Source organism: Sus scrofa, chromosome 16 (genome assembly GCF_000003025.6).
Source record: "Sus scrofa isolate TJ Tabasco breed Duroc chromosome 16, Sscrofa11.1, whole genome shotgun sequence".
NCBI classification, from domain to species: Eukaryota; Metazoa; Chordata; class Mammalia; order Artiodactyla; family Suidae; genus Sus; species Sus scrofa.
The window spans coordinates 53,834,935-53,847,171 of record NC_010458.4 but is presented as its reverse complement, the minus strand read 5'-3'; the positions used below and the strand labels follow the sequence as shown (position 1 = coordinate 53,847,171).

The following is a 12,237-nucleotide window of genomic DNA, read 5'->3' as shown; positions in this document are numbered from 1 at the left end:
ATGAAGTGCTTGCTGGCGCCCACATGGCCTGGATGTGACAGAGTGGGATCTGAGCCTAGGCTGTCACTCTTGTCCTTTCTACCATCACATGCGAGGCTGGGGAGAAGCCGCCTGTTCCACCACTGAGTGACAGAGCTGTCCCCAACCTCAGGACTGTCCTAACCACTGACTTCAGACTCCACTGCACTCCTCCTGTGGGAGCCCAGCTGGGGATGCCGACAGGAAATTCTCCCTGCCCTGACTTTAGGAGGTTTCTTTCTTAGAAACTAATAACTATTTGAGATGATGCCAGGCAGCCCTGGTTTCAAGCTCAGCTTCCCCATGAAAGAAAGTTCTGTTGAAAGCATTCTGGGAGCCTGGGAGGGGAAGATGAACTTGCTGTCCTGGAAAGGGAGTGCTGCCAGATGAAAGGGCAAGGGGCCAGCTGAGATGCCTTCCGGTGATGAAAGGAGCCTCCACAAACTTCCCAGTAGGCCTCAGAGGCTCCTCTTGCCAGGGGGAGAAGGCTGGAAATAAGACTGTGTTTCATAATGCTGAAGGTGTCATTCATACAGTAGTCTAAATTAACACCTCCCCCCCACACACACAAACACTCATACACCAGAGTTGTAGAGTCTGCAACCTGTGCAACCATACATGGCAGGCTGGCATCAAGCAATGTGAAACAGAATAAATGACTTGGGCCGGGTCCATTGAAGCCATTTCAAACCCTCATCACTGACTTTTCAGGGCCCAGAACTGCCTCATGCTAAGCCTCTGTGGGGTGTGTGTGTGTGTGTGTCTGTGTGTCTGTGTGTCTGTGTGTGTGCGTGCACGGCGTTTGGTATATTCATCCAGCTCTCCAGGAAACACGAGTTCATGAGTGACACCAACCTCTCGGAGCATGTGGCCGTCGCCCCCAGGGCATCCATCCTCTCTCAGATGAGTTTTGCCAGCCAGTCCATGCCCACCATCCCAGGTAGGCACCCTGCCAGCACCAGAACGGGCCACCAGCCTGGGGGTGAAGGATGTGCAGGAACCCTGTCTACACAGTAAAGTGAGCTAAGCACCCTGAGGGGTCAGAGGCTCTGCTCACAGGCCCCCATCCTCTGAGCTGTCCCCACACCCTCCCCCTTCTGGATGTGAAGCAGTCCCAGTGGGCTCCACGTGGAGGCGCTGTCATTCTGGCCCTCAGCGTTCCCTAGGAGTCCACGCTGCACACCAGGTGGTCCCAGGGTCTCAGTTAGCCAGGACCCGGCGGGCCGGAAGTCTGTCCCTGGTAAATCTCTCATCCCTGTGTTTCCTCTGGGGCCCCAGAGACTCTTTCCAGAATGTACAGAACCCACCACTGCATCACACAGCTGCAGAGTGTTTGGTGCATAGATGCTTCCCTTCCCCCATCACTCATTCACTGTCCAGCAAGGAGGTCAGCGCGTAAGATGACCTTTGCCCATTCACAGAGGGCACCTGGGGCCCTAACTGGGGATGTGGCCTGCCCAGGAGCATCTGTCCCAGGGCAAATCTCTGGTGTCGGCTACTCTGTGCCAGGCTGTGTGCTGAATGCCTCTCCTTCATTGCTTCATTTAAGCCGCAGTGCAAACCTGTGAAGTAGGTCACATGATTAGCCTGACTCTGGATGAGGAAACTCGGGCTGAGAATGTCAGTCTCCTGCCCGTCCTGGCACTGAGTCGTGGAGGCCCCCGGAACCGGCCCCTAAACACTGCCCAGCCTCCCCAGGCAGGACACCCCCACATGGCTGTGTGTTTAATGGGGTACACAGCAGGCCTCACAACACCCTTGAGGTCTGTGCTCTCACCCCCATGTTCCCAAGGTCAAAACCGAGGGGTGTGGCTGGAGGCCATTCCCACCGGCTGGCCCCTGGCTTGGAGATGCTTTTCCCCACAAGGCCCTGCCACTGAAGGGGAGCAGGGACTCCCGGCTGTCAGTGCTGGAAGCAGGGACGAGTGAGCCCTCACTGTCTCCCCGACTTGGGCAAAGGCCGTGTTCCCCCAAGGAGTCAGGGCCCCAGTGGCCGGGGCCTTCTCCCACCTCAGCACCCTGTTTCCTGCCCAGAAGCCCTCGGCCGAGGCCTTGATTGGGCCAGGATGCAGGCCGCTGTCTGCAGGGCTGGGCAGGCCTCCGTACAGTGGACTGACAGCCTCCTGCCTGGACTCCCCTGCCCCCCACCGTTTCTCCTGGATTCCGTCTCTGCCCCCTGCCTGTCTCCCAAGTCCCCCTTCCTGTCCCCGGGCACGGCCTCCCTCCCCCCACCGCTCACAGCCATCCTCCGTTCTCCGGCAGCCCTCACACTCTCGGTGGCCGGCATGCCCGGGATGGACGAGGCCAACTCATCCCCCCGCCTCAGCCAGACCTTCCTCCCTCTGTCAGATGGCGACAAGAAGACGCTCAAGCGGAAGAAAGTAAATCAGTTCTTCAAGACCATGGTGAGCACCCAGACGGTGGAAGCTTGGGGGCTGTGGGGAGGAGGAAGGGAAAGGGGTGATGCTGAAGCGATGAGAAAAGGGGGGCATGTGTGACCGGTGTGCGTGTGTATATGCGTGTGTGCATGTGGTGTGGTCACTCCCAGGAAGACAGGGACAGGGCCCCTGGGCTGGGGGGACACGGGCCAAGATGAGCAGAGTGCAGTTCTCCTCTTGGGCCCTAGGTGGCACCCTTGAGCAGGACTGACTCCTGCTGAGCTGCAGGAATGTGCCAGAGGCTGTACAGGACCCCTGGGACCTCGAACCTTCAGCTGTCCTTTGGTGCTCCTGAATTGTCCTTTGGTGCTCCTGTCAGAGCCACGGCAGCCAGCTGTCTTGGGCAGCTAAAAGTGCTTCTGCCTAAGAACTTTCCTATTCAACTTCTGTTACAAAATCCTGTTATTTAAAAGCTGGTTTCCTAGGAAGGCCTGACTTTCCGAGTGCCGTCTCCTATTGTTACTTGTCAGTCTTTGCTGGAGATGAAGGTCCCACCTCACTCTGATCCTCGGGATGTTGTTAAAGCAGAACTCTGCTGCCGGAACCTGACTGCAGGTTCATTGCGCATGTGCAGTGAGTCCGGCACCGCGCTGAGCGCTTCCCAAACCCGGTCCCATTTGACCTTCCACTTTCCCCGTGAGGATTTTATCAGGCTTGCGGAGTTCAGTGAACAACTGGCCCAAGTTCACATGGTCCACAAAACAGCAAAGCCTCTGCTCTAACCACTGGCAGCACAGCCTTTCTGGCCCCATCAGTCAAGGTCAGGGCCGCTCAGGCTCGCAGGGGTCTGAGAGCAGTCAGCTCAGGGGCCCTTGTGAGTGGGACTGGAAGCCCCGCTTTGGTGCTCCTGGGAACCCCATCTTGGACGGTGGCTATCTATCCTCTTCTCCCACGCAGCTGGCCAGCAAATCTGCGGAAGACGGCAAGCAGATCTCCGACCTCATGTCCACTGACCTGTGAGGTACTGCTGACCAGGGCTGCGCCAAGGGCCACAGGGATGGAAGTTTCCAGGAGGAGAGAGACTCTGTGGAACATTAATGCCTCAAAGACTCTCCGTGGTTCCTGCACTCAGACAGAGGGACTGGGCTGATCTGGGCCCCAGAACAGTCAGTGTGACAGACTCAGCATCACCAGAGCCAGTGCCCCAGGTGCTGGGTGATGATGCCCCACCTGGATTCTTAGCCACATGAGGACCCATCAGCAATGCCTTCTCCCAGGATGCTCTCCCCAGCATCCCGGACACATCTTTTTATAGCCCAGATTCTCAGGTACCAGGAGCTATAGTTTTATTTCATTGTCTAGGTCCTAGCACTTAACAGAAGAGCTTTTAAATATTCTTTTATTTTATTTTTGGTTAAGAGTTTTGTACTTTACATGTTTTAATACCACCAACCAGACTTTTTTCTAGCTGATCATCTCGAAAGTGTTGCTATTTCTTACTGACAATAAAAGTGATCCTAAGACTCAAGCAAGTTCCATCGCATAATTCCATCAGCTGAATCCCTAAGGTCTGGGACTGGACAGGGAGCTCCTGGGGCTGGTCGGGAAGGCAGGCCTGCAGCCTCCAGTGATGTTGAGAAGCCTGGCTCCAGTCTATGCCAGCGCAGATCCACCCACCTTGTTCGTGCCAACCCCAGAATTTTCCCCATGACCTTCTCCGTGACCCCTTTGCCTTCGCTTAAGGGCCTTAACACTGGGGTGCAGGGGTGCTGGGAATGTCTGCCAAAACCTTTCTCCTGTGATCAATACAGTCAGCTTCTCCTGGAAAAAATGGCACAACCACCCAATCCTGGTCACTCTAATAAAACCCAGCCAAATGCCCACGAGTTAGGAAAAGAGAGGCCTCCTGAGGCCCAGGAAACTGATGGGCCAGCCTTTGGATTTTGTCACCACGTCAGAAGCAGAGGAACCCTAAGGCTTCTCAGATCTGGCCCAGGGGAGACGAAGGGCTCCCGAAGTCAGAGGAGAGAGGGTGGGGCCGAGGCCCAGGGAGCCGGGGGTCTGTGCAGGGAGGGTCTTGGTGGGAGGCTGAGGACCGTTAGGGAAGGAAATAGACACGGGGTAGATTTGAAGGACATGGTTATGTGGGGTTCAAAAGTCCGGGCACCGGAGCAAGATGGCAAAATCAGAAGAGGCGTGAGCCTTAGCACTGTGTGACTGACAGTGCCCTGCACACCTGCCCAGACCTGCTGCTGTGGAGACCATCGATTAGTATTTGCTGAGTAAGTGAAGGACTCGACTATTGCCAAGCATGGCTTCAGAGGCATTTCCTGTGTTGTCCCATTCAGTCCTTGCACCGGGACGCCTTTGAAGGCTCCCCTGATTATCCTCATTTTCCATATGAGCAAACTGAGGCTCAGAGATTAAACAACAGCAAGGCCCTCAGAATACACAGCTGGAGGAGTCATATCTGAGTCCAGACCGTCCAACTGCCCCCTCCTAAGGCATTTTGCCCATTGCCAAACCAGTTCCCACTAGTTGCATCGCAAGAGAGCTAAGGTGTTTTCCTCCATGGGGTATGTTTCCTCCTTGAAGCTGCTGCTGGTGCTGGGAACCTGTTTTTTATTTATTAGAAGGGCTCAGTAACCCAGGCCGTTAACTGGAGTGGTCACCCAGTCTCAAAGCTCTGCCCCCAACTTTTAAAGAGATGGCCACCAGAGGGCAGTCTTGGCCTGTTTCTCCAGCCTCCTGCCCACTCAGAAAACAGGAGCAGCAGAGGGCACCCTGATGGGCCATAGCCTGGTTAAGGTCTGGCCCAGGCTCCTAGAAGCCCCAGGTCACTGTAAATCCTACCCTCCGGCCCGCCCGCCACATCATCCCCTACTGACCCCACCTCTCCCCGCCACACCATGCCCCCCACCCCCCATCACACCATCCCCCACACACCCACACGCTGCTGAAAAAACAGCTGCTTAAAAGGTAGCAAACTCAGGGATGAACTGCACATATCAAATGTATGTTGACTCTCCTATATAGTAACTGATATTCGAGTGATATTCACATGAAATGATTTTTATTGATTATGTCATTGCATGCTCACAGTGACACCTGAATTGGTGGCATTATCCTCATTTTCACCTGCAAATATTGAGGCCAAGAAAAGTTGAAGCACCTGTCAAGGTGTGCACAGTTATTCAATCAGTGGCAAAGCTGGGGTCTGACCCGTGTTCTCCGGATCTCAGAGCCTGTGTTGCCGTATGTCTATTATCGTACCTTCTGATGGCCTTTTCCTTCTAACCCCCAAAGCAAATCACCTGTGTGTTTGCCTTGCTCTAGTCATTTAAATTCCAAACTACAGAAAAGCAACAGCAAAAATCATATCAAATTCTCTATCCAGAAATAATAGCCAATGGTTTGATATTTCCAATTACGTAGTGCACGTACATGCGTAAAAACATGTATTTTTACCAAAAAAAATCATGCTGTCTTGCAGCCTGTTTCTCCAAATATTATTAGAACCTATCACTAAATAGTCTATAATCTATTTTTTTATCATTGCATAATTTCATCATTTGGATGATACTCAGTCTATTTAACCAATCCCCTATGGTTGGACATTCAGGTTAGTTACAGTTCTGTTACAGCTATAAAAGATGCTGTGGTGGATACCTCTGCAGCCAATTCTTGCTCTGTGTAATTCTGCAGGATGAATGATCAGAAGTGACATTACCAGGTTCATTTGGGTCTGTGTTGGTGGCCTTCAGCGTGGTTGTCCTTTGAAAATTCAGGGCGCTGCCCTCAGCAAGCCAGGCCTGGTAGAGAAACTCTAAATAAAAGCGTGGCCTCTTTCCGCTTTACTCTTTGGAAACAAAGTGCAAAGGGTGCTGACCCCGAGCCTCACCTGGGTAAACTGGCCCCTTCCGAGCCGCCTTTCACTCTCTGTCCTTTGTGGGGACAGGTGGTTCCTCTGGGCCTGGTAGGACCCCGGCCACACAGGTACCCGAACTCATCCTCTGGGTACCAAGATGCTGCCAGGGAGATTCAATTGATACCATTCAGGTTTCCACTCTACGTGACTGAGCAGAGATGCAGGCAGGGGAGGGTTCCCTGGGGGGCATCCCCTCCAGCTGGGACAGAAAGCGACCTCTGATCTCCAAGAAGGGGTCTGGGGGAATGAGAGGAGGTTGAATGAGGAGAAGGATGCAGACACAGGAGGGCCGAGGGAGGCGGTGACCAGAGAGGCTGGCTCGAACTTGTCTCCACTCTGCTCACCCCAGAGAGAAGTCTCAGCTGCTGGAGAACCTGTTCAGAGCAGCTCTGCCTGCCCCTGAGCCGGGGGACCCACCCTCTCCCCTGCCCTGGGATGCAGGGGTGGCCGGGACAGGTCAGCTCCAAGCCACAGATGGAGAACGGAGCCCAGGGTGGGGACGGAGGGGCCCCAAGGCACAGAGAAGCCGGCATGGGCCGGGGCTGCTGCTTCTGGAGCCCGAGGCAGAGCTGGGGTGAGGGGGATGGCCAGTGGAGGGCTCTCAGGCCTCACATCCCCCCAGGGACGCTGCAAGCTGAAACTTGAAAGGACTTTGATCAGATAAGAAACTCCCTGCAGCCAGAAAGAAACCTCCAAGTCCTCCAAGTTCTTTCTCATTTTCCCCTGCAAGTCGGGCTCACATCCTCTTCCTTTTGTTATTTTTATGAGCCCCACCACCCCTCAGAATCCCCAGGCCTCTCTCTGCCTCCTGCAGTCCTGCCTGTGTGTGTGTGTGGAGGGAGGTCACGGCCCTTATGAAACTGGCCAGAGGCTCTTCTGATTCTCCAGGGCCGGCATCTCTCCTGCACACGCCAGAAAGCCTGTCTTCACGTCGAAAGACCCAAAAACGTGGCTTCTGATGATATGCGCCCCCCTCCCCCGCACGCGCGCCCCCAAGTCTGGATGAGCGGTCAGAGAATGAGGGGTCAGCGTGGGAAAGAAGAGGGAGACAGAAGGGGATGGGGAAAGAGACAGAGATGACGTGAGACGGAGAGAGACCAAGATGAAAAGAAGAGGGAGCGAAGCAGAGAGAGCTGGGTCATGAGGGAGAGGAGATGGAGAAGTAGAAAGAGCTAGAAACAAATCTGTGGGGTGGGGGATTGAGATGGGAAGGGAGGGGCTGCGCAGTGTGTAGAGAGAAGGAAAGAAACCAGGAGTGAGAAGCAGAGAGGCTGGGTGGAGAGAGAAGGGAGCGAGCGAGAAGGGGAGAAAACTCGGAGGAGAAAAAGGGCAAGCGAATGAAGGACAGGAGGAACAGGAGGACAGTGACAGGAGGAAAGCAGAGCGGAGCAGCGAGGAGAGAGGAGAGGGAACACCTGCCCAGGAGGGAGAAGGGCAGAGGGGCGTCCTTGTCCTTGTTAATATCAGCGAGGAAGCCAGCCAGCCAGCCCAGTGTGTCCCTACCTATGGGCCCTGCCGTGGCTGTGGCTGTGGCCAGCGGGGAAGTGCCCCACCGGTGACTTGGGTGGCAGTCAGAGTGAGGGAGGGCGGGTCTGCTGCAGGTGGCCGCCCCTGGGTGGGGCCGCCGGCCAAGCCCTGGGGTATAAGTCTGAGGAGGCCGGGCCTGCTGAGCACCTGTCAGGGCCAGCTCCCCCGCACAGGTGCCAGGCAGGTGGCTCCGGCCAAGCCCAGCCCAGGCATGAGCTCCTTCGACCTCCCGGCGCCCTCCCCACCGCGCTGCAGCCCCCAGTTCCCCAGCATCGGTCAGGAGCCCCCCGAGATGAACCTTTACTATGAGAACTTCTTCCACGCCCAGGGGGTGCCCAGCCCTCAGCGGCCCCCCTCCTTCGAGGGTGGCGGGGAGTTTGGGGCCACACCCAACCCCTACCTCTGGCTCAACGGGCCAGCCATGACCCCGCCACCCTACCTGCCGGGCACCAGCGCCAGCCCCTTCCTGCCCCAGACCTACGGGGTGCAGAGGCAGCTGCTGCCTGGCGTGTCGGGGCTTGGGGGCGGCGACCTGGGCTGGCTGCCCATCCCCTCGCAGGAGGAGCTGATGAAGCTGGTGCGGCCCCCCTACTCCTACTCAGCGCTCATCGCCATGGCCATCCACGGGGCACCGGACAAGCGCCTCACCCTCAGCCAGATCTACCAGTACGTGGCCGACAACTTCCCCTTCTACAACAAGAGCAAGGCCGGCTGGCAGAACTCCATCCGCCACAACCTGTCGCTCAATGACTGCTTCAAGAAGGTGCCCCGTGACGAGGACGACCCGGGTAAGGGGCCTGTGGCGTGGGGTGGGGAGGCCCTGCCTCAGCCAGCCATGGGTGCCCCCAGGAAGGCTCACTCGGTCTTCCCAACACCCCTTTCTAGAAAGTTCCGAATATGGCTGTGCCCCCCAAGACAGCTGCAAATGTGGACCCTGTAGGCAGACTTGGGTTTGGATCCTGGCTAAGCTGCTGACCAGGCAGCGTGCCTATGAGCCTCAGTTTCCCATCTGAAAAACAGGGATGTAAGTGTGGCTCCTTTGGGGCTAAGTGCTCAGTGGCGTGCAGGGATGGTGATGAGTCATCCGAATCCCCAGCATCGGCACGTGGAAAGTCCTTGGGGGTTGAGTGCTCGGTCTAGACAAAGCCGAGTGCGCCCCGGGCCTGCTGGGAGGGCCTGGAGGCTGGTGGAACAACCACGAAGGGCCACATGGTGCCTCCTGCCCAAATTACATCATCTTTAATCCAGCCCTGCAGCGTGGCTCGTAGTAAACCCATTTTACAGAGGAGGAAAATAACACCCAGAGGAGAAGCAGCGCGCCTCGGGCGACATAGAAGGACGTGAGTGATGGCGTATGAATCGGAGCAGGGGTCTCTCTAACAGCAGAGTGTCAACTTTTTTCCTTTTCAATGAGCAAATTCTAAAATACAGAGAGGTACAGAGAGTAATATATGAAATACTCATGTGTCCATTGCCTGGAGTTAAAGTCCACTCTTGACCCATCACGGGAAGCCAGGGTCCGGCTCAGAGGAATCCCACCCCCGCCCCCTTTGAGGTTCATGAGGGCAGGACTGTTTGCCCCAGAAGAGGGGACCCACCCGTCTAATGACCAGCCTCACCCTCAGGCTGGGTTCAGATTGTTCGCCCTGGTTACAAAGCCCCTTTACCCATCTAGCCTTAACCCCCTCTCGCAGTCAGCCTGAGAAGGAGGCGCAGGTCCAACAGTCCACTTCTCAGACTAGGAACACAAGACTCGCCCTAAGCCCCTCAGTCCGAAGCTGGGACTCAGGTCCATCTTTGGCGTGCACACCTAGGACTTTCAAGAAGCCCTGAATTTCTTCCTGAGTTTTCTTTCCGTCAGTTATGACCGTTTCTCCCAGGACTTGAACTACTGTTTTTTCTTTTGGGGCCACACCCACGGCATATGGAGGTTCCCAGGCTAGGGCTCAAATCTGAGCTGTAGCTGCCAGCCTACGCCACAGCCACAGCCATGCCAGGTCTGAGCAGGGTCTGCAACCTGCACCTGCAATGCCAGATCCTTAACCCACTGAGCAAGGCCAGGAATCGAACCTGCATCCTCATGGAAGCTCGGCGGATTCATTTCCGCTGCACCATGAGGGAGCTCCAGTACTTGAACTTCTTAACGGGACCACACTGGAAGCCCCTGCAGGTCTGATGCCCCTCTTTCTCTGGGCTCCCAGAGTGGCTCCGTGTGGGGTGGGGCTGGGGGGTTTGCAGAATTCCTGCTTTGTTCTCTGCCTTTCTGCATGTGTTACCTTTGGTTTTCCTTTCTGACAAGAAGGAACAGATGCAGAGCGGTGCGTCCGTCTCTCTCCTTACGCTCTCCCGCTTGTGTGCCAGGCAAAGGGAATTACTGGACCCTGGACCCCAACTGTGAGAAGATGTTCGACAACGGAAACTTCCGACGGAAGAGAAAGAGAAAATCCGACGTGTCCTCCAGCACCGGCTCCTTGGCCTCTGAGAAAACGGAGACCAGCCTCCTGGGGGGCAGCGCCAAGGCCGCGGAGGCCCAGGACCTCCTGGACGGCGCCTCGCCCGGGCCCGGCGGCTCCCCGGAGAAGCGGGCCTCGCCGCCCCCGCCGGCCACCCCCTGCCTCAACGGCTTCCTCTCCACCGTGTCCGCCTACGTGAGCGGGTCGGGCCCCGGGAGCCGCCCCGTGGCCACGCCGGGACTGAGCCCGGAGCCCGCGGACAAGCTGGCGCAGAACTTGCTGAACTTCAACTCCTACACAACCCTCGGCAACATCAGCGGCCACGCGGGCGGCGGCGAGTGGGCCCCCCCCGCGCCCGGCAGCACCCTGGGCTACGGGGGCGCTGCCCTCAACCAGTTCAGCCCCCACTTCTACAACGGCATCAACACCAACGGCATCCTCTACCCCAGGGAGGGCTCCGAGGTCTAGAAACAGCCCCGGGTCCTCCGTGGCAGCTCCCCAGGGGTCCAAGACCTCCGAACGGCCCAGCCACACAGAGGAGGCTGGGGGAAATTCATCCTTTTCCCAGAACACGGCGTAAACCTTGTGTTTATCGCACATCCGGCCACATACCCCCCCACCCACCCACTGTGCGGTGGGAATCCGGGCGCCTGCATGACCAGAATCATCTCGGCCATTTACTGAGCACTTACTATGTGCTGGTGCTGCAAGGTGTGAGCACACGATTTGCAGCCACCTTGTGAGTGTCCCATGAACCTCCCCACTTAACAGATGAGAAAACTGAGGCTCCGGGAAGTGAAGTCACCTTCCCAGGTCATGCAGACTAGGAAGTGGCAGAGGCAGGAGTCCAATCCAGGTCTCTGTGACCCCCAGAGTTTGGGCCAGTGAGACGGAGGAATGGGTTGAGCAGCTAAGGAAGGGCAGGGTGGAGACCTGATGATGGCAAGTATATCCGGATCTCCCCACCGCCTTCTAGCCACTGATCAAAATTTAGTGCCAGCCCTGGGCATGCTTCATCTCGGTCTGAGTCTTTATTCAGTGGCCCCCAAGTTACCTTCCGACACTCCTTTCGCTGCTGCTCAAGGAGGGAAGCCCAGGTCCAGGCCCCCAGGACAGGGTGTCCGGCCTCTCCCTACAGAGGGATGTTGCCTCCCCAGCCCCGCAGACCATGGACAGGACAGGAGAGGAGCCATACGCACCCCAGCACCCCCATCTCCGCACCGCCCACTGGCAAATTCTTACAAAACCCAGCTTCCTGTGTGCATGTCATGGACCAGTGAGCTGGAGGTGGCCAAGTCTTCAAGGGAAAACAAAGTTGAATAAGTGCTTCCTTTTCTTTAGACCGAGAAAGGCTATAAGCCACCATACGGGGGTCCCTGCGTGTAGCTCCTGGGATCTTTTGGGTTTTCGGGGGGTGGTTGATGTACTTTATATGCCTGTGATGTTTCATCACTGCACACCCTGGGAAGTGTTTTATTGTTTTCTTATGTTCTTTTTAATTAAAAAAAAAATAACTGTGTATCCCTTCTTTGCGAGTTTTCCTGGCTGCTGGTCAACTCAGTTTGAAGCCAAGTACAGCTTGGAGCTGAAGGCTCTTGAGACAGAAGAAAGACTGGGTATCAGGCTTTCCCCCTCCGCAGGGGCGTAGAGATGGGACAGGTGCTCCCAACAAAGAGGGGGAAGCTTGTGGATCACAAAACACGGCTCCAGGTTACAGCTCGTGTGCACCTCACGCCTGTGTTATGATCATTTGATCCTGCTGACAACCCCGTGCAGGGAGTGGTACCAATTCCATTATACAAACCTGAGGGTCAGAGTGGTTGTACACATTTCCTGATGTCCTCAGCCAGTCCCTGCCCACATCTATGGACGGTGCACCTCATCAGGCTGCAGCACAGCCTCAGATGTGGTTGATCCTAGAGGCAGCGACAAC

General features: G+C 56.3%; 2 protein-coding genes across 7 annotated transcripts in view; both read left to right on the top strand.

Annotated features, from left to right (window-relative positions):
- Positions 1 to 3,924, top strand: part of DOCK2 (dedicator of cytokinesis 2) — a 405,461-nt gene extending 401,537 nt beyond the window's left edge. For 2 of the 4 annotated variants that reach the window (XM_021076635.1, XM_021076633.1), the window contains 3 exons: positions 838 to 958; positions 2,281 to 2,423; positions 3,354 to 3,924. In XM_021076635.1, the coding sequence (XP_020932294.1) occupies positions 838 to 958; positions 2,281 to 2,423; positions 3,354 to 3,416 (327 nt within the window). In that variant the 3' untranslated portion in view covers positions 3,417 to 3,924. The remainder of the gene's footprint in view (positions 1 to 837; positions 959 to 2,280; positions 2,424 to 3,353) is intronic. The other 2 variants (XM_021076634.1, XM_021076636.1) reach the window with 2 other exon arrangements.
- On the top strand, positions 7,987 to 11,822 carry FOXI1 (forkhead box I1). 3 transcript variants are annotated; one of them, XM_003134066.5, is made up of 2 exons: positions 7,987 to 8,639; positions 10,213 to 11,822. In XM_003134066.5, exons 1-2 carry the CDS (start codon positions 8,063 to 8,065, stop codon positions 10,770 to 10,772), a joined length of 1,137 nt encoding a protein of 378 aa, XP_003134114.1. In that variant the 5' UTR covers positions 7,987 to 8,062; the 3' UTR covers positions 10,773 to 11,822. The 3 variants fall into 3 exon arrangements, with proteins under 3 accessions (XP_003134114.1, XP_020932519.1, XP_020932518.1); XM_021076860.1 differs by having other exon boundaries at positions 10,154 to 10,595; XM_021076859.1 differs by having other exon boundaries at positions 10,151 to 10,595.